Source organism: Dendropsophus ebraccatus, chromosome 11 (genome assembly GCF_027789765.1).
Source record: "Dendropsophus ebraccatus isolate aDenEbr1 chromosome 11, aDenEbr1.pat, whole genome shotgun sequence".
In the NCBI taxonomy this organism is placed as follows: domain Eukaryota; kingdom Metazoa; phylum Chordata; class Amphibia; order Anura; family Hylidae; genus Dendropsophus; species Dendropsophus ebraccatus.
The window spans coordinates 47994240-48016702 of NC_091464.1; the positions used below are offsets into that span (position 1 = coordinate 47994240).

The window sequence follows — 22463 nt, forward strand, 5'->3', positions numbered from 1 at the left end:
GACTACAAGTCACATGATGCATAGCACCACTCAATATCCTGTGCATGTTCCGGATATGAGGTTCTGACAGTGTCTCCTGGATACTGGAATGCTCCGACAACTCAATGTCCCCATATAAGCATGATAACCCTCCCCTTCAGGTTGTTATGGAATAACTGGATAGAAGAGCTTCATTCTTCTGAATGTTCTCTATTCAGCTCCACCATAATATTTCATGGGCTACTGGACACGGACTGGAATACTATCTGGTCGTCTTCATGCATAAATTGTCATTTTTGCAGCTTTTACAAAATATTTATAAAAATGCTGAAAATTCCAGGCCCTCTAGAAAACTACTGACAGACCACATGGCCGGAACGTCAAATGAGAAGCACTGAGGTGTGCCTGAGCCGACCTAGTGTGGTATATGAATTACCCAAAACGAGATCATTTCATGAGGCATCCATTAGATATTATCATGAAATATTTATTTTCCGATGCGTCAAAATTAATAAACACTAGAAACCTCCAGATAAACAATATACAGAATTTACAGCTGAAAAAATACTCTGTATACATACACATATTTAAAAATTATATTATAAAAAGGAATTTCCAATAAAAATACAGTGTTAGAAAAATATATTGGTGTTCCCTTTCATGGGACAATTAATATACATATTACACAGGGTGTAGAGCCTGCTATGGTACATAGCAGATATGATCGTACTGGCCCTTCACAACACTGATCAGCATCAGGCAGTACAATGTGCTAGGAACCAGAGATTTCTACAAGATACTCGGACTCCGGTTCAGGCATCGTCAGCACTGCTGCTCTCCTTCTCTGCCATGTTGATTTCTTTAACATTGATGATTTCCCAGGGGCCTGGTTCAGCTTCCTGCTTCCCGTACCACATTCCAAACCTGGGGAAATAAAATACTGAAACATTAGTTAGTTTGTGGTCAAGCAATAAAAGGAATTGTCCCATCAATCCTTTTCACATCAGAGGTCCTAAAAGGCTGTTTTTAGCACAATACAGTGTCGGACTGGCCCACAAGAGGATTATCCGGTGGGCCCCCAGCTTTAGAACCTGCACTAACACTGACTGACATGTTGTTTCTCACTGGTTCTTCATTGGTGGGCCCCCAGGATTATTTTCTCTGGTGGGCCCCAGATACCCAAGTCCGACACTGGCCCAATAAATACCTTTTATCTTCTTTTGATTCCATGTGTCCACCGTGGCGCTGCTGCTGGGGATGCAGCTGGTGACTAGGTCTGGGCCATTTATCATACATATTGAACATATATTTACTTAGAAGTGTATTGTGCTCCTCTTTTAAGTAATTTATTATAAATGTATGGGAAGGGACTCAAATGTAGTCACTAGCCGACATTAACAGGAATCTGTCAGTTATGTACCAGGTACAGAACTGCGCACACAGGCAAATAGGAGATGGTGATAAAACAAATGATGCCTTTGTCATTACTGATGGTCATTTGCAGAGTTATAAAATTGCATTTTTCCTTTGAGGCTGTAGTGCCATAGAGGTGATGCTGAGCCACAGCATGCACGCCTCCTCCCTCACCTCTACCTGCCTTGGCTAACTGACATACAGGGCTGGAAGCTGCCCCTGTACATACGTCACTTCAGCTTCCAAGGAAAAATGCTATTTTATAACAATGCAAATGGTCATCAGTGGCAAAGGCATCAATTATTTTATCTCCCCATCACCTATCAGCCTGTGTCTGCAGCTCTGTACCTGGTGTGGACAGATTCCCTTTACTCACAGCTGTATGGAATGGATACATTTTTAAGAATATCTCTCCATCTATACACACACACACACACACACACACACACACACACTAGGGATCTAGCTAAGACACAACCCCACTGTTTAACCATTTTTCATTGGCCCTAAAGGGACTAAACTCCCAACATGGTACCTTTAATATATCAGTCTGCGCTTCCAGAATGTAGAAAATACTTTTATTCTCTAGTGAAAAGTTTTCCCAACCCCCCCGAACTGCTGTGGGCTGTTAATGCCTGCTCACTCCCCCTCCCACCCAGCAGCTTATTTGGGAATGCTTCCAGCCCACTGTCAGACAAGGACAAGGAGCTAGAAGACATTGCAGCCCCTAGCAATTCAAGGGCTTGGAAAAACATCTGACACTTTGTGCTTCCATAACATAAAAAGGCTTTGATTTTCTTGTGCAGAAATATATGAAAGGTGCCGTGTATCCCCTTCTCCTAGCAGTGACAGCAGTTTGGAACACGAATCCCAGCTGACAGTTTCCCTTTAAGAACAATTTGCTACTGAACTGAATTTTAGACAATTATTAACAGCAAGAAACTTACAGGCTCTTGATTTTGGAGTCTGGAGGTTTGCCATCCACACAATCTGTCGCTGTTGTCTGTGTCCACGAGCTCTCGTCATCACTGCAAGAAATAACACAGCGATAAAAAAACTACTACATTATAGGGCTGGGCGATATAATGTAAAAATACAGATACAGTCTCTGGCGTCGGTTAACCGACCTCAACTTTGTCAGGATGGTATTTGTGGTATTTTCACATTTCCCCCCCCCCCCTCCTCCCCTGCCGCTAGGACGCTGATCAGTGAGCTACTTTTTTTTTTTTTTTTAAACTTTATTGAAACAATATAATCACCAGTTTGAAACATCAAAGTGGATGTGGCTTGCAAAAGGGGCGATATTGTTCAATTATTGTTACCGCGGTTACATGTACAATTAACCGTGATATTGACGCCAATATCACCCAGCCCTACAGTATTATAGAAAATGAAAAACATAAATTACTAACCGGGTAATTTCTTTTCTTTGAGCCCATGACGGCACCCTAGGAGGTGGTCCTCTCCAGGGGTGCAGTCATAGGGCAAATGTTTGTCCCACAGCTATCCCCTATCCACAGGATAAGGAACAATAGTCTGATCTGTTGAAGACCAAACTGGTGGGATACCCTTCTGATCTAAAGAATGGGGATCAAAGTGTCCTATGAGAATGGGATAGTGCTATGCACATGACCGCCACTCCATTCATACCCTATGACAGCCAAGCACTGTACTCAGCACCACCATTCCATTTGTTCCCTAAGGCTGCTGCTGGAAATAGCTAAGGGGGAAATAATGCTCCATTAACGTTGGGGAAAAAAAAAAAAAAGGATTAAATGACATATACTACATTATATTCCATAATTCCTGCTTCCAATACAAAGGCTGGAGGAGCAATTTTATATATATATATATATATATATATATATATATATATATATATATATATATATATATATATATATATATATATATATATATATATAGTGCTTATTTGAAGTATGTTGCTTTTTCATCCTGAGATCTAGTAGAGCACTTATGCATGACAATAAGGTGTACTCATATGTGCAGGGGAAGGAGTGTTCTTGCATGAGTACATATGTGGAGCTTGTGTATGGAATCCAGAATCCAATCCTGAGAGTGCTAGCTTTTCAGAATTTTACTGTATTGTTTTTGTCCACAAAATGGTGCATGAGCACCTACGGGGAAATTAACGCAAACAGCACAATGTGTGTTCCTGGAATTACAGCCCCTTATTTAGTCTCTTACTTCTGAATCAGTCTGAAGCCTTGTCACTAGCATGGCTATGCATAAACTGGAAGACACTATGGTATAGCTCACCTGCTGGTAGGAGATTCCACTACTCCAAGCATTTTGGCTTTAATTTTTTTCTTCTGCTTCCGGATGGCAGATTTAATGCCGCACAATAAAAGGCTGGGGATCCGCTCATCATTCAGCAACTCCCTTAAGAAAGAAAATAGATGTTGCCAGTTGCCTTAATGTATTCCTTCCCCTTTAAAATGTCTATTTACACTAAACAAGGTAAGAACAATGTACATCGTACATTCCAACCATAAAACTAATACATCTAAGTGATAGATTATGAATATTATAACATGTAAACACATTAGTCCCTGCACACAGATGAGGATTTTATAATGCACAGCTTTAGTAACATGAACAAACATTTAGATGGTCCATCAGTCATGCGTTATAAAAGGGGAGAGGATTCTAGCCACCAATACTTAGGAATAGAGATGAGCAAACCCAGAGCATGCTCGAGTCCATCCGAACCCGATCGTTCGGCATTTGATAAGCGGTGGCTGCTGAACTTCGATAAAGCTCTAAGGTTGTCTGGAAAACATGGATACAGCCAATGACTATATCCATGTTTTCCACATAGCCTTAGGGCTTTATCCAACTTCAGCAGCCACCGCTAATCAAATGCCGAACGTTCGGGTTTGGATGGACCCGAACCCGGTTCGCTCTTCTCTGCTTAGGAACTCTCACTCTGGCTCTTAAAAAGAGAGAGGTATGGCACAATGACCCCTCTATCACTATGAATGTATTTCTTACCTCTGATAATACTGTAACTCCTCATTTACGAGGAACAGGTTGGTCTTTAGCTCATTTCTCTCCTGTATAATATGCTTCACATCTTCTTTGGTGAAACACATTTGGTTCGATGGCATTTTATCACTTACATCTTGTTCCAGAGACTTACATTCAGATGTATTCTGAAAAAGTCACATAATATAGAGACAAGCCATGAAAACTAAACAGATTGAAACAAAAATAGTGGTTAAAATATAGTGCTCTTTTACAGCTGTTGTATACAAATATATATGCACATAGGTAGACTGTATTTTTGCTTATACAGTGTAGCACATGGTATTACTAGGGAATGTTTTTCTGTCTTGCTTTTCTTCTTTCTAACCAGTAGATGTCACTAGAGAGTCATTCATGCATTAGTGCCCACATCCTTCCCAATGGCAAACAAATGTATCCAGTACTCTCACCCTCATAACATTAACCCCCACAGATCTTAATTGAAGGCATAATGCTGGAATGAGGTCATCACTTGTGTAATTAGATCAGTTTATTATGCAGTAAGTCACCGTTATGTAGATACATTGGAGCAGATAAACAAGACAGGAGCTTAAAACTGCAAATACCTGAAGGTTATTAATGCATGATTCTTGAGGTGAGAGGGCTATAGGCATGTAAAAGGCTTTGCTGCCCAGAGGACGCTTTAGTATTAAAAAAGAGGAAGTACGGCGTCGGCCATCAGTGTAGACCTATGTGCTAATGGCCCCCTGAATCATATGAATGATGGGTGTGTGATCCTTTGTCATACTTTTATCTTAAATGTGGAGCTGCCTTCAATAGGGAATTTAAAATACACTAATATAGGACAAAAACATCAAACATGACTTTCAGAAACCCTCCATGTATTGTTGTCTACCGATGCACGGTTTATGATAAGCTTCTGCACAGCACCAGTTCTTACCATATTTTTATCAGGGACCACCGGGGCTACTGAGACCCTCTGTAACATGGAATCCATCTCCTTCTGTTTTTCTTGGAGCAGGTTCTCCAGGTCAGTTTTTCTCTGCAGGGAGCTTTTAAGTTGAGCGTGGACAACCGCTACTTTGCGTCGCAGGTCTTCATTCATATTCATGAAACGGTTCAACTGTTCCTGTAGCTGTAATGTCAGGGGGAAAGAAAAACCTGTTATACATAGTGTGGACAGCACCTATACAGTAGCCACAAGTAAAATAAAGATAACTAGAACAACAAGGAAAACCAGCATTCATGTCCTAACATGTGCAACAGTGAATTGGGGTTTTCCCCATAGTCATAGGTCATTTGTTTATAGTCACAGAATGTTGACTGCACTGTACCCAGCTTATCACTTCTAGGTCCCATAAAACATGGCAATATAATGATCTGTGGTGGACCAGCCTGCAGACACCTACATAAACAAGTTCTTATAAGGAGCAATAATAGGGAGGGGTGGAGGGAGCTGGCACTACAGCTATGACACTGGTAACATTGAATGCTCACATATTATATGACAAGGCTACAGTATTTACACAGTAGTGTAGACTTGTGACAATGACACACTGGTCCTAGCAGGCAATAATATATAGGAAAATAAAACATAATAGTCAACAGATTCTCTTTTAGACCAGGAATTTCTAACAGCCACAAACACCATAATCCCAGTCTAGGTCTCTCCCACCTATATATAGATAGGCCATGCTAGTGCATCTCATAGAGGAGACAGTGACTGTCACCCTGTCTGACATGTACACACTATTTAAAGTGCTACAAGATTAGTTTACAGCCACCTAGCCATATATACAGTCCAAAAACAGAGGCAAGGTTTACTGCTTTTCATCACTTCCTTGTAAAAGGATGGCTGCAATCTGACCTGTTGCAATCGGCAACACTGCATTTTTCTTTTAACACCATGAATTCTAGGCTGAGCATTGAACGTCCATCATGTATAACTAAATGTATTTGCAGGTTAGATATCTGTGGAAAGAGGGCAATAGTCAGGGAGGTGCCGTAACGCTCTAATATGCCACAGGCATATAGAGAGGAATTATCACGGCAGATATAGAAAAATTCAGAGGTTAAAACAATCACACTGTGTCCTAAAGAGACCTAGAGAAAGGAAGTGTGTGTTTACATAGAGAGAATTTTGTGCATTCTGGGTAGTGTCAGCACCATGTGACTTCACACAAGACTGGAATCTCCGCAGGTAAGAAGTGATTTCCTTCTTTCTTCTTTGTATTAGTCATGTGTATACCGCGGTGAAAATGGCTTGGAATCAATCCAATCCACTGGCCTTACCGCGCCTATAGCAATACCTCCTTTCTCGTATTTAGTTGTAAGCCCTGAATCACTATTTTACAAAGCAGATGAACCTCAAATTTACAAAAATTCATAGTGGTTTTTATTTGACGGATGATCAAGTGCTGCTCCCCCCTCCCCCCCCCCTCCCTTAACTTCAGCCACTGAGGCTATGGCTACGTTGTAACACAGCCTCAGAAAGTCAGATTTTTTGTAATGGTCACATGTTCCTTGCAACCTTAATTTTCCCCCATACAGAATTACAAAGATTAAGTAATGGTCACAATATAACTAAAATTTCATTGTGTCTTGAGCATGACCACATGCAAGTCTTTAAATCTGGGCATATACATCACATGTATGGCGACTGAACCGGCTAACCTTATGTGTATGGAGGGACGACAGATTTTACCACATAGAGATAAGACTTGAACATATTAGATTTCAATTGCTTTATCCTTTTGTTCTTGGGGAGATAAGTCACTGACAAGAGGATGCAAGTGCTGATTAAGTTGATCAACGCTCATTTAATAACTATTACATGATGGCCATTAGGCCACATTCACACATTGTATTTAACGCCCGTTAAATGAGTGTTATTTTGCCACAAATAGTAAAATACTGATACTTTTTGCCTCGATTTTGACAGAATATCGATATTTTATCTCAATTTGCACAGTTTACAGCAAACTAGCGCAAATTAAACACACATTAAATGCGGTGTGTGAACTTAGCCTCAGACAGGCACAATGGCTTTACTTACCATTTCTCAGCCACACATCCTCTACTACTCAGGGCAATGTGTGGTTTATTACGTATGATGTATGATCACCAGGCCTATTACACAGGGCCGTGTCAGGGTGATAACTTTCCAGTGTCTGTAAAACCAAACAATTCTACTAATCCCATGAGCTATACCATTTACAGACTTCACATCAAATGTGTCCAACCCATCAGAATCCCTTTTATCTCCCATCACTCCATCTATAGGATATTTGCCCTTGCAGTTAACCAGACCCTAAATGTCACAGCTTATGATAACTATTTCTCAAACACATATGAATTATGACAAACAAGTGCTTATTAGCAGGATACTTATGTCACTGATTCACTGCGTGCGTATGCCACTACAAAGCAGATAGAAAATAATTAGCCATAGGACCGGCTCTTCCATAAAGAAGCACACCCACCAAGGGGTCAATAATGGGAAGATGAGAAAGGATCTTACTGCTTCTGTGTCCCTGCTCTTCTGCTGGATCTCATGTGACAAGGATCGGATTTCATCCCTCTGTCTGTCCACAACTACCTTCAACTTTAGCATCAGATCTCGTTCTTCCCTCGCTGCACATTCTAAACAATGGAACAAAAAGAACAATTGAATGTAGTCGAGAAGTCTAATATTGACAGAATAAAAAGAGGTACGGCTAAACATGGTTTCCTAGAAATAAACACCTGTCAGATTTTAACATTTCCTCATAAGCTGTCATGTACTAAAAGGGTTCTCTTATGTTTAATGAAAAGCCACTCACACAGGATCCTGCAACCTAAGGGTGTGTTCACATGGGAAAATCAGTTTTTGACTCCCGTTGATTTCAATAGTGAATGTTTAAAATTAAAAAAAAAAAAAAAAAAACTTGTGGTTTATGGAATTCAGCTCTGCAAGATGCTTAGATTTTTTTTAATTTTAACAATGCCCATACTGCTAGTTTTTCCCAATGGAAAATTACCTTTACACTGCACTCTATAACAGGCTTACAGCAGCAGTGGCCAAACTATATACCTTAATCCACCATTTCACCTAAGAGTTGCAGCAACGTCCACCAGTTCCAGAAAATACATCCCATACTGAAAAGTTTACAGCAATACTTTAAAATGCCACAATGTGGGTGTGATGTTTTATCAGATATTGATCAAGGCTCTAGGCCCATCAGTGGCAAACATAACATGCTGAAAATTGAGACTACAGAATATAAGAAAAAAAAAACAAAACATATTTTGGAAACCATATGTGGCTGTCGACAGAACTGGTATTTTTAGCTTTTGTATCTGTAATGAGGCCAATACTGCTGCCAGCTGTTTGAGGATCTTGCTCTTTGAAACTTTCATGTCTCCTGCATGACAGACCATTAACATGTGACTACCATGCATCTGAATCCTGTTTCTCTCCCATCCCTTTAACTCTAAAACTAATGGCCATCTTTTTTTCTGCCTTTTTCTCTTATTCAGATGTAAAATTACAATCATATTGTATATCTAGGTTTTTCGGGATCATGACAGATTTCCTCATTTTGTCAGACATACGAGTTCTACTAAATGAACATTATAATAAAATATATTACAACTGGTGGTTTATGGTATAAAACTCTCTGCTCATACCTCCCTGGGACTTGGACTCTGTCAGTTGTCCCAAGAGTTTCTGATTCTCTTCTGTAAGCTGGGACAACTGGTTCTGAAGGTCATGTTCTTTTCTTTGAGCTTCAAGCAGTTTTTGCTCCAGGTCCTATGTAGAGAGGGAAACCAAAGGTTTATAGATCATGTCCAATTATTAAACTCATCACTGTTTATATTGTATGTTTACATGTATTTGTAGAATAGAGGAGTGTGTAAATGGACATGCTGTGATATACATGTACATAGGACATCTAGATTTTGGTAAAAAAAAAACAAAAAAAAAAACGAGCAGATACAAGCTCTTATTAAGGTTGTATAGAATTCTGTAGGTGAGCACAAGTAGACCAATGTCAATCAGCTGGTGACAAGGTATGAAAAATTGTGAATCAGACAAAATCCCATACGTTATGATCATCTCTAAGGATTTAAGTGGGTAGGAGGTTTGGATAATAGTTTGTTTTTCTTTTATGTTAAGAAATTTGAGGAAGCAGAGAAGACCATAGTTATTGTCATATAATGAGTCTCCTGCAGTCTCTGTTAGCAGATCTACTGTACATTCAGCAACTTGGAAATGACCCGGTCATATGAAGCACCCTGCACGTGAGGCTGGGGAGAACTGCTGAGAATACTGGAGAAACAAAGAAGAGACCTGCTGAGACTAGTAAAGAAGAGAGAAAGAACAAGGGTCCTTTCAGACAGGCAGATCTATGCCAGATATGAATGTCAGTCTAAGGGTCCTTGTAAATATGGCAATCTTCGGCCATCTGCGGACACCGATCAGCAAGATTGGTGTGCTTTTACAGGGCGCAATAAAAAGGGGTTATATAGCGAAAATCTCTCTCTTGGAAATCAACTGGTGTCAGAAAGTTATATAGATCTGTAATTTACTTCTATTAATAAATCTCAAGTCTTCCCATACTTATTGGCTCCTATATGTCCTGCAGGAAATGTTTTATTTTCAGTCTGACACAGTGCTCTCTACTGACACAGTCACTGTCCAGAGCAGGAGAGGTTTTCTATAGGAATCCCCATAGAAAACCTCTCCTGCTCTGGACAGTTCCTGTCTTGGCCAGAGATGTCAGTAGAGAGCACTGTGTCAGACTGAAAAGAAAACATTTCCTGCAGGACATACAGCAGCTGATAAGTACGGGAAGACTTGAGATTTAATAAAGGAAGTAAATTACAAATCTTTATATTTTTCTGACACCAGATTTTCGCTGGACAACAACTCTAAATCGAGCGACCAGGATGCATGAATGGTCCTTGTATCATTCATTTGTGTGGCCAGTAAACTGACAGCACAGATATATACTTATCTGTGATATCAGTTTCCAGATCACAGATGCACTGCATACTTACCTTCAGCACTGCTGTGTGATTTGGCACTGTCAGTCCTCGCCCCTCTGTACAGCTACTGTAACTACAGACCGCAGCCTTCCACAATGATCGACAGCCAGAGGAAGTGGGGTGGCAGCCTAAAGACACATCAGTGGCAGGAGAGCAGGACAGGAGCCAACAATGCCAGATCACACAGCAACACTGAAGGCATGTATGCACTGCTTGTATGGTCTGGCAATGGACAGCAAAGATATATAAATGTCCCAGACTGCAATATATACATATCCGTACTGTAAGTTCCCCTTTTGCCGTTGTTGCTATTAGCCGCACATCTCCGGTTTACACCGGTTGTTTGGCCAATAAAGATAAATTTTAAAGCAGCACAAAACATGCTATTAGCCCACGATCAGGCATTTTCCCGCTTCTTGGCTGATCACTGACACTTTTATATGGGCCGATTATCAGCCAAAGGAGCTTTTCTAGCAAGACCCTTGGCTGATAATTGGCTCGTGTAAAAAGCCCACAGCAGATACACAGCTCAGTGATTGTGTAGGCAAGGCTGTACCCAGGGCCGGGACAAAGGGTAGGCAGGCAGGCATAGGCGATGGCCTAGGGCGCCATCTAGTGGTAAATTACAGGGGGCGCAATTTGAATGCCTTTTAAAATTTTTTTTTACTAGGCTACTGTACTTCTGATGGCCGCCCCTCCGCTCACATTCCTCCAGCACCTTTCCTCACTCTCTCTCCCTCCCCCCAGGGCAGACAGTGATCGCTCCTCCGCTCTGCCCTAAAGCAGCTGCAGGCTCCAGCCCTGCGCTGCCGAGCGCTGCCCCTCCGCGTCACATTGCATCAGCACCTGTCCTCACTCTCCCTCCCCCTCCCCCGGCAGACAGTAAATCCGCCCCACCCGACCTCACCCGTGACACTGCATCCCTTCTCTGCTACTGAGGACTCTAGTCCCGCGGCGGCAGACATCTACACACACTCCTCCTCCCTCTGCCTGGCTCTGGACCTTCTGACCAATGAGCTTCTTACTAATATGTCACATGGTGTCTGGAGCCAAGGAGGAGAGAAGAGGAGTGTCAGATCAGGCAGTGGGGGCTACACTGAGGGGGGTGTATGAAGACTATATACACTGGCTATACACTGTGGGGCTATACTATGTGAGGGGGTGTATGGAGATGTATATACACTGGGGCTACACTGAGGGGGTGTATGGAGATGTATATACACTGGGGGCTATACTATGTGAGGGGGTGTATGGAGATGTATATACACTGGGGGCTACACTGAGGGGGTGTATGGGGATGTATATACACTGGGGGCTATACTATGTGAGGGGGTCTATGGAGATGTATATACACTGTGGGGGCTATACTATGTAAGGGGGTGTATGGAGATTTATATACACTGGGGGCTATACTATGTAAGGGGGTGTATGGAGATGTATATACACTGGGGGCTATACTATGTAAGGGGGTGTATGGAGATGTATATATACTGCCTATACACTGGGGGCTATAATATGTGAGGGGGTGTATGGAGACTGTATATACACTGGCTATTCACTGTGGGGGCTATACTATGTGAGGTGGTGTATTAAGTTTGATAATTTCCCCCCTAGGTAGGTGTGTGTATATTATATTATTATTTTTTTTTTTTTTTTTTTTTTAGATTTTGGTTAAAGGGGGGGGGGGGCGCCATTTGCCTTCTCTGCCTAGGGCACCAAAACTCCTTGTCCCGGCCCTGGCTGTACCACTGCCATATTGTTCATGCAGCCCCTCACATCACTGTTCATTGCACACCCAGTATACACTGAGGAATCTGCAGTCAACCAACAATGACTTTTAGGGCTGTATAATCCTAGACAATGAGCAATTGTTAGTTTGGGTCTTTTGCACAGGGCAATAATGAACCGGTCTGACCAATATTTGCATTGTGATATAATATGTATATACAGTATTCAGTATATGAGAACATTAAGTATTCCAGCACATAACTGCTGCCAGACGGCAATGTAGAATCTAACAAGATCAGAGGAAGAACACCAAGAATTCTGTAATCCCTAGTAAAGGGATTAGACACATTAAGAGCTGGATCTAATAGAAACACCTACCAGTATAGTTCAACAACTTTGTATACAGTAGGGCTGAGCGATTATGGCCTAAATCAATATCACAGTTAATCGTACATGTAGCTGCAGTAATGATATTTGTACGATAATTATGACACGCACCCTTTGTAAGACACACCCACTTGCCAGTGCGAAACTTGCAATATTTTGTTTCAATAAAATAAATAAATAAATAAAAGTAACTCACTGAGCAGCAACCCAAGGCTGCGCAATACAGTCTATTGTCAATATTATCATTTGTCATTATTAGGGGGTCTCAGCAGAGACCTGGACGTCTACATACAGGTATACAGCTACTACAGAATGGGTTTACACAGGTATACAACTATGTGTACACTACAGGATTTGTAGGGTGTACATAGCTAAATACCTGTGTATACAAATCCTGTAGTGGGCACATAGCTATATACATCCTGTAGTGTGTATATATTACGTACACACTACAGGACGTGTATATACAGCTATGTACACACTACAGGACATGTATACACAGGTATAAAGCTATGTACACGCTATATGAGCTATGTACTACAGGACGTGTATACACAGGTATAAAGCTATGTACACACTACATGAGCTATGTACTACAGGACGTGTATACACAGGTATAAAGCTATGTACACACTACATGAGCTATGTACTACAGGACGTGTATATACAGGTATACAGCTATGCAGATCCCCATCCCTGGTACAATCTTCTTCCTTTCCCCATTAATAGTCAGGATTAAAACAGAAGAGTTAGGGGGATTCCTGCGTCCCTACAACCCTACAAACACAGCACATAGGAGACCTATTTCCCCTAGCAAATACCGTCCTGGCAAAGTTGAAGTCAGTTAACAGACGCCAAAGACAGTATCTGTATTTTCATGGTATATTGCCCAGCCCTAGTACACAGCAAAACCTATAAAATCAGATTTCTACAATTGTTATCTATACACACATTGAAATCTTTACATTTTAAACTACACGCCTTATAAAATACCAAGATGAAAGAATTAAAATACCAAGATGAAAGAATTAAACTCAAATAAATAATTAATCCAGGATTATAGCGAAGTTAGTTATGTATATAGCCCAGTCAATGAAAGCACAAAACCTCAATGATCTGCATAGTCATAAATGGTAAGTCTTATACGCTAGTAAATACCCACAGGGGAAGTTGTACAACAGAGAGCACACTTCATCGCCATTTGCATACTGTACAGTAGACAGGGCTCTATGAGGGCATCAGACAGAGTCTAGCAGAGAACAGAGAAGGTGGTTACAATGAAGCAGAGCTGACACTGCGCCATAATAAGATTGTGGTCAGGTTTAACTCAACACCCACACTCACATCACCAGGGTTGCATGACGGATCACTAAGATTGGACTCTAGAGTACATTAACAGCAGCTACAACATATATCATAGGAAAATACCAAATATACAAATGCCTGCTTATGTAATTGAAAATTCACATAATTGTGACACCTTTTTTTCCCATGTAAAAGAGTGGGTATTAAGCATGTAACCATCAAGCAGGTGTGCCTAATGTGATCAGCCCTAACAAATATTGAAACTTTCAAACTGGTAACAGGTGATCTTCTATGACTGCCAGTGTAAATAAGGCAGAGAATGGAAAGTGAAACTGCCATAAAGGAACAAAAATAAAGAACAATAAGCCGTGAGCTGTGCAAGAGATCATGTGTGTGGGGGACATTTTTCCTCTAACCAGACGCCCACTGTCAAACAGCAGCACAAATATCAACATTATCACAAGCAGCTTTATATCAGATCTGTGTCACACACTCACTATATATATAATTCTAATATACTTCCTGCAGCAATACCTCTCAGTTTGATTATTTACCATAGATAACAATCCGTCATGTGGCAGACACATGATCAGCTCTATTCACTATAAGAAGCCATTCACACCAGTCACTTGCTCCCCATGCAGAAGGGATCAAAATGACTATGCAAGCACACCAATTCCATGACATGTGCCAAGCACTGTGTCATCATGCTGCATCAGGACTGACACCATCATGCAGAGTAACACAGTACTAGATGATTGTGCTACCATGCAATATGTTTTTGAGGAAGTTCTTACAATGATATCACATGTCTCTTTTCAGGAAAACCCCTAGCGCAAATTACCTTTATGTGAAAGAGGGAGGAGATGACGGGTTATTTCCCTTTCACTTCTGTCTGCATGAGATTTATTACAGAAATACATTTTCCATTCTGCCCTCTTTATTTTCATCATATAGACAAGAATGTTTGTTTGTTTTAGAAGAGGGCGGCAAAGAAAGAAGAGGGCGGCAAACTCCAGTGAAAGCAGATGCTTTTCCTTACAGGATCTGCAGTTTGACCAGTGCTGCCTAGTGGATGACACATGTGGATCGCCAGGCTCTTGTTATCTAAAGTCAAAAAAGTCTCAGGACTACCTTTTATTTCAAAAACTAAAAGGAAAAAGGCTGACTACCCCAAGAAGTATCAACAACAACAACTGGGAAGTTACCTGTGATGCACAGCTATTGATGTGTTCAATGTGCTGTCCCTGGTGCTGAACACAGAGCTGAAGGCATTGGATCCAATCATTGGGGGAAAAAAATTTTTTGAACCAAAAAGATATTGCAGATCTGATTGCCACAATCAATTTCTGGGAAAATTCTTATTCCTATTTGATAGGGTACACATGTAAAACCTGCCCTCGATCCAATGTGGAGGCTCTCAAGATGGTGGCCATTTCATAAGATAGGCCCTCTTATCCCTTACTTGCTGGGGTAGTCAGATGGGTCATTTTCTCTATAGTTTCTGAAATAGAAGGATGTCCTGAGACTTTTCACTTACCCTGTATACACATCCAGGGAGCAAATACTGATGGCAGAGACAAAATGGCCACCACAGTCCAGTGCTAAGACAAGGTGATCCCTATATTCTGGGGTTTTCTTTTTAAGCCAAGCTGAAAAGAGCCAGACTAATCTGTTTCAGTAAGATCTTTGTTTTTATCCTACTCCTCAGGAAGCAATAGGGAGAAGGTCTTGTTTCACTGTCCCAATTGGATCTAGTCTGCTTATTGCAGCCTTATGCTTTTTATGCTGGAAAAGTTTGAGCACAAGACTTGACAATCTGCCGTGTTTCTACAAGTGCAGCCACTTCTCATGCCTTCTGGGCAGACAGTTATGAGAACACTCAATTATTCCAATACACATTAAAATAGCAATGCATGGCGGCACATTAGAGGCAGAAACTGAAAATAAGGGAAGCTGATGTAAGGCATTAGGTATCCTTTAAAATAGATTGAGGTAAAAGGATGAATAAACCCTATGGGACTTACATAATCAGCCAAGCTAGGCTTAATTTAGTATTATGCTTGGGGTAGGCAAAGGGCACATACTGTTAAAACTTAGAGCTGAAGTGCATGGGACCTACCACTTCAAGGGCAGGTACTGTTCCAATTACATTTGGGTGTTGTCATTTGTTTCAATATACATACACAATACCATACCCTGTATAACTGATCACACTAACTAAGTACAATAAGGTATTTATGGAGGAAAATAGGATATGTAAAAGAACAGACGTGTGTTAGGCAGTACCCAAGACATGTAGGGTGTCCAAGCCAATGAATACTGTGATAGCAGAGGCTACTAATTTACTAAGTAACATATATGACGGCCGAGGAGAAGTAGGCATATAGTTTCAGCTGTGAAATAAAGATCATGTAATGCTTTGCACATGGTAATAGAAAATACCTTTGGTGTTAAGATTCCTATGCAAAATGGGGCAACTAAAGTAAACTGGTAAGTGGTGGCACATCAGTCAGGGGTTCATTCTGCAAAAATATCCCAGAGAGTATTACTTTCATCACTGGACATCGTGTAGTACGTGTATATACCCACCAGGGAAGCAGCCTGTTATTCCCTGTTGAACTTTGCACCATTTGGTACTGTTCTTCTAGTGTCTTCTTACTATCTGAGCTGTTGCAGCTCATAAAGTACATTCTGCAAGCAGGTATATCAGACAGAGCAATAAATACAAGAAACTCAGTGAGAAATTACGGTCATATGACATTCACCAATGTGTCATAGTTATTGTAGGAATAAGGGTTTTGGCTTTAAAGGGGTAGACAATTAAACAATTATTCACTAAATAACACACATTACAAAGTTATACAACTTTGTAATCTATGTTATGTTAGTGAATGGCCCCCTTCCCCGTGTTTCCCCCACCCACGGAATTGTAGTGCTCTATACTGACCTGACGCGCGTCGACCTCCGTCCACCATCTTCCGACAATGATGTAATCTTCGGCCAGCCAGCCCGCTCCGACCGTCCCTCGTGCCGGCCGCCCTCTGCCGCGTCATCAGCTGCTCAGCCGCGATTGGTGTCTGAATTTCCATTGGTCTGTTGAAGACCTGACTGCCAGTGTTATGTGATCTCCCTGTATGTCCATACAAGCTTTGCAGCTGATTTAGCATAGCTGAGTTTCACTACAGTGCTGCCATGTTTCTGGAGATACGCTTGCTCCAGGAACATTGCAGCACAGTAGTGGAACTCAGCTCTGTTACATCAGGAAGAACAGCAGAGCTTATATCTGGGTCACCTACTCCCCCCTCATCAGCATGCTGCCTACCCCTCTGCAGCCCCCACTCGCCATGCTGCCTACCCCCCTGCAGCCCTCACCAGCGGGGACATCACCCTGCCACCCCTGCCTCACGGTTTACCTTTGACAGCCCGACAATGCTCTGGATGCAGCCCACCCTTCTGGATCCTCCGCCGGCCAAGAATACATGCAATGTAGCAGAGCTGAGTTCCACTATGGTGTTTCCATGTTCCTGGAGAAAGCTTACCTCCAGGAACATGAAAGCACTGTAGTGGAACTCAGCTCTGCTACATCTAGAATATTCTGTAATCCAATGGCAGTCGGCTGCTCTGCATTGCCTCCATGCTGTTATCCAAATATACGTACTACTACTACACCCCTCATCTATTCCTGTACTACACCCCTCATATTTACCTGTACTACCACCACACTTATCTATACCTGTTCTACTACACCACTCATCTATACCTATACTACTTCTATACCCCTTATGTATATCTGTACTACTACATCCTCATCTATACCTGTACTACTGGCACCACCACACTCATTTATACCTGTTCTATAACTACACCCCTCAACTATACCTGTACTATTACCACCAGCTGAAGAATGCTGCCTAATCATCTTATCGATCAATGGGGATCTCGGCACGGAGACCCCATCAATCAAAAATTCAGACATCGCTGAGTCATATCAGCAGCCTTATAAAGCTTTAGCTTCCCTTTTAAATGTGTGTTCACACTTACAGGATCTGCAGCAGATTTGAAGTTGCAGATTCAAAGAAAATACAGTCTGGGCCATCAAATCTGCTGCGGATTCGAATCTGCGCCATCAAATCTGCTGCAGATCCTGTACGTGTGAACGCACCCTAAACCTGCTGATAGTTCCCCTCTAAAACATGATCCCTTTAATATATGTTAATTTCCATTCTGATATTTTGTGTTTTAATTCCTCTTCGAAGTCTTTGCCTCTCGTTAGGAGGAAACATTCTCTTACATTTAGATACTAAGCAAAACCTAACAGGTCTGGTCACACTTTTTTTTTTTTTTTTTTAAATAGATGTATCGGTACAGGTTATCCACTGGAGGCTCAACATAGAGTAGCACAAATCTCTCTTGTCCTGAACTCCAAACTGAATCTCTTAGGCTGGGTTCACACTATGTTTTTTTCATCCATTTTTTGAAGAAAAAGAAAAAAGCCAATGCAATTGTGTGCATCCGGTTTGATCCGTTTTTCCATTGGCTTCCATTATATATATATAAAAAAAAAAAAAAAGGATCAAAACAGATTCTTTTTTTGTGTCCGTTTAAAAAAAAACATGGGTTTGACTACATTTTTGTGTTCAGTAAATAAAACTGATCTGTTTTGATCCTTTTTTCTATAATGGAAGCCAACAGAAAAAAGGATCAAAACGGATGCACACAATTGCATCCATTTTTTTCATCAGTTTTTTTTGCAAAGAATGGATGAAACAAAGGTTTGCAAAAATGTAGTATGAACCCAGCCTTACCTATGTTAACTGGTAGAATTGATCAGATATGAGCACATTGTGCTATCTGTTTAAAATAGGAATCACAGCACAGTGCCAGATCTAAAGAGAGTCATAAGGGGGTCCCTCATGTTCCACTGAGCCGACCATTGACAAGAAATTGACAGATATGTTAGTAGGTGGTTTATTTGGCCACTGTAGGTAAACACAAAAAGATGCAGGAAAAGTTCTTGAAGGTGGTTACTCATTGTAACAATGTTGTTTTCCCTTCTACAAAGGTTTTATTTACATGAGGCTACATAGGGTACACATCACAAGAACAACCGATCAGTCAACAGCTGCAGTTTCTAGGTAGTAACAGCAGTTTTTGTGTATTGTAGCAAAGACATAATGCTCTGCAGCTGTTGCAAAACTACAACTCTCATCATGCCTGAACAGCCAAAGGCTGTCTGGGCATAATGAGAGTTGTAGTTTTGCAACAGCTAGAGAGTCAAGGTTCCCTACCCCTGACATAATGGATCTAGTGTTGTCCCAATGTATTAAGATATCAAAGAGGGGACCTCCTCCATTAGTTATAGCTGAACTTTTTCTTTTTCTTCTGTTTAGACTTGGATGGTTACCTGTTCATCTGAAAGGACGACAAGCAACACTACATGTCTAATGTGTAGCCTTTCAGTAACATAAGCAGATTACTGGGATGCAATTCCAGACCAGAGCGTCAGTACACTATAGGAAGGTAAATGATACTCTGTATTGGTGAAGCAGTTCATATCTGCTGATAAAGCAAAAAATGGAGACTCAAAAGGTGGATTCCCACCTGTCGGAGCAGGTCCTGTGTACAGTACATAACACTATGCATAGCTTACTGTATTCCAGATGGCAACTGATTATAAGACCTGGCATCAGCTCAAATCTCCTCCAGAGGGAAACACATGAAACATTTGTAGGTCACTAGTTTTAGTAATAGGACCTGATCCTATCCAGCCTGATGGAAGCGAGCACAGGACTCCTGGTTCTTACTTTGTCACACAGCCTATTTTTATCTGTGACCTCCTTATTGATGTGTCACTAGAAGGGAATGTCATATGAGCAGATACGCCTACCCATTTATTATTTACTTAGCTTAGACAAACAAATGTAAAATGAAGGTTCACAGGTTTCACATTTCATTAAAGGGGTTATCCAGCGCTACAAAAACATGGCCACTTTCCCCCTACTGTTGTCTCCAGTTTGGGTGGGGTTTTGAAACTCTGTTCCATTGAAGTAAATGGAGCTTAATTGCAAACTGCACCTGAACTGGAGACAACAGTAGGGGGAAGTGGCCATATTTTTGTGGCGCTGGATAACCCCTTTAACCTTATGGAGAAACAAGGATAAAGAGAGCTACATATAGCAGCCTGCATTCTGCCTGTGGCACGGCCGTCTCACAGCTCCCTTGCTTTATCATCAGATCACTTCTCTACATTTCTGTTAATAGTCCGACGATAATTTTTATTAAAGTATTGTATTGCCCCCCAAAAGTTATACAAATCCCCAATATAAACTTATTACAGGAAATGCTTATAAAGTGCTTTTTTCCTACACTTACTACTACATCAAGTCTTCACTTCCTGGATAAAATGGTGATGTCACGACCCGACTCCCAGAGCTGTGCGGGCTGTGGCTGCTGGAGAGGATGATGGCAGAGGGATGCCCTGTGTCCCTCAGTGTCCCCCTGCCATCATCCTCTCCAGTAGCCACAGCCCGCACAGCTCTGGGAGTCGGGTCGTGACATCACCATGTTATCCAGGAAGTGACATCACCATGTTATCCAGGAGGCCTTGATGCAGTAGTAAGTGCAGGGAAAAGGCACTTTATAAGCATTTCCTGTAAACAGTGTATTTTGGGGACTTTTTGTGGGCAATACAATACTTTAATAAAAATTTTAGCTGGACTTCTCCTTTTAAGCGATTACATCTATAGTCATTTCCTAATAAAGCTATAGAATCACCAAGCCATTTTCCTGACAATATTTAGCCATTATTTTTGGCCCACATCTTCAGGCATTTTATGGGCTGTAGAAAGAGCTATAAATAGGTGGGATCAGATGATTTTCCTCCAATGTAGATAGGCACCCTCATCAGTACTGTGACCATGGAGAGACTAACAATTTTGCTATATCTGGCTTTTATTATGCAACAATGTATCCCAAAATATCCTTGGGGATCTGTCACATCTTTTCATGCAGAGAAGCTCAGGGTCAGATGGGACTTTCAAGGAGCGTCAGTCTCACCCTTGAATTCTTAATCTTGCACTGCTGAGCCATGCATGTGGTTTTGTTTTTTTTTTTTAACAGGAGTGCACCAGGGTGGTCCCAAATACCGCAAGTACCCAAAATACCCATGTCCTATTAGTGTTCACCTCCTCCTACTGTGTGATCGATGCCCTACAATAGGCCACTTGCACCTTTATGTGCATATCAAAAATGACAATATCAGCAATACAAACAGTAGGACAGTAACATTGCCTGTATCCTTACGCTTGGTTTACCTGGTAACAAACCTCAGATTATTTATAAGACCTTGGAGAGATGACGTATAAACCTGTATACGGTAAAAAAAAAAAACTTGCTGTGTAATATGTCTAATGGCAATCATTGCTCACAGGAGCACCCGTCCACCGCTATCAGCCCATGGAAGGAATCCCAGTCCAGCTGATCACATCGCTCCATGTATATAGGGAATGTTCTGATAATAATGGGAGCGAGCGGCCACATGAACTATTGCTGACGCAGCTGTTCACTCCTTACAATGTGCGGCATGTACGCTGTTCTCAAGGAACGTCCATCAGCCTGTATGTAACTGATTGGCGCTCGGAACAGGCAATAATTTGCACTATTATATAGCCCATTATATAACACATTGCCAGGATTAGGGGGGGGGTCTCTTCTCATTATCCTGTATACAGGGAGGGGGAGATCAGCTGCCACCAATGAGGATTAGTTTTTATTGCCCACATACAGGATCCAATCTGCCACCAGCAAGCAATAGGAAGGGTAAAGCTTTTAGAGACTGGATGTGTAATGGGGCTGCTAACCTCTCTGGTACAGTGTCAGGTCTAGGAGGGTTTAGGTGACAGTCTGATCAGCAATAGGAGATGGCACCATATGACCCTGTCTACACTGGAGCTGAGGACATGCGGTTTATAAGCCTCCATGCTTTCCCCAGTCTGTCAGCACGTTCCATAGCACTTACCGGTGCGGCCCGCTCGTCCCGGGCCATGTGCATGTTCTGTACGGCCCGGATGAGCAGCTCATGCTCCGGCGGGCCCCGCTCTCTGCCCGTGGCCGCGAAGCCCTCCAGCAGCTCCAGAACGCGCACCACCTGCGGGACCACCCCGGCCACCGACTCCGGGCCGTGCTGCTCGGTCAGCTTGTGCAGCTCGGAGCCCAGGCTCTTGGCCATGCTGTACACATCCTCCAGGGACAGCGAGTCCGGGGCCCGCAGCCACACGCGCTCCATGCCGCACCGCTTCTCCTCCGCCGCCGCCGCAGCTGTCAAGCCAGTTAAAAGGCAGACCGTGTAGCCCCGCCCACAAACACAGGACATCCACTGATACAGCGACTGCTCGCCCGGCCCACATTCTCGGGCCCGCCCACTGCGTGACCTTCGGCTTTTTCCGCCGGAGCTTCCCACGCGCGCTTCATGTCCGCAGCTTAACCCCTTCCTTCCCGGCTAATTTTCTTGTTCAATATTTTTATTGAAATTTTTTATTAAAAGATTTCAACAATAGAAAGTATAAGACATGTTCGTTTTCGCACTTTCATTTTTTCTTCCTCCCGTTTAA

At 42.0% G+C, this 22463-nt stretch overlaps 1 protein-coding gene across 2 annotated transcripts; it reads right to left on the minus strand.

Annotated features, from left to right (window-relative positions):
- Positions 1-445: 445 nt before the first annotated feature.
- On the minus strand, positions 446-22180 carry RILP (Rab interacting lysosomal protein). 2 transcript variants are annotated; one of them, XM_069945727.1, is made up of 8 exons: positions 21872-22179; positions 9070-9193; positions 7922-8043; positions 5342-5536; positions 4408-4568; positions 3673-3795; positions 2340-2420; positions 446-903 (listed from the first exon to the last, which is right to left on the minus strand). In XM_069945727.1, exons 1-8 carry the CDS (start codon positions 22136-22138, stop codon positions 792-794), a joined length of 1185 nt encoding a protein of 394 aa, XP_069801828.1. In that variant the 5' UTR covers positions 22139-22179; the 3' UTR covers positions 446-791. The 2 variants fall into 2 exon arrangements, with proteins under 2 accessions (XP_069801828.1, XP_069801829.1); XM_069945728.1 differs by having other exon boundaries at positions 787-919; positions 21872-22180.
- Positions 22181-22463: the final 283 nt, after the last annotated feature.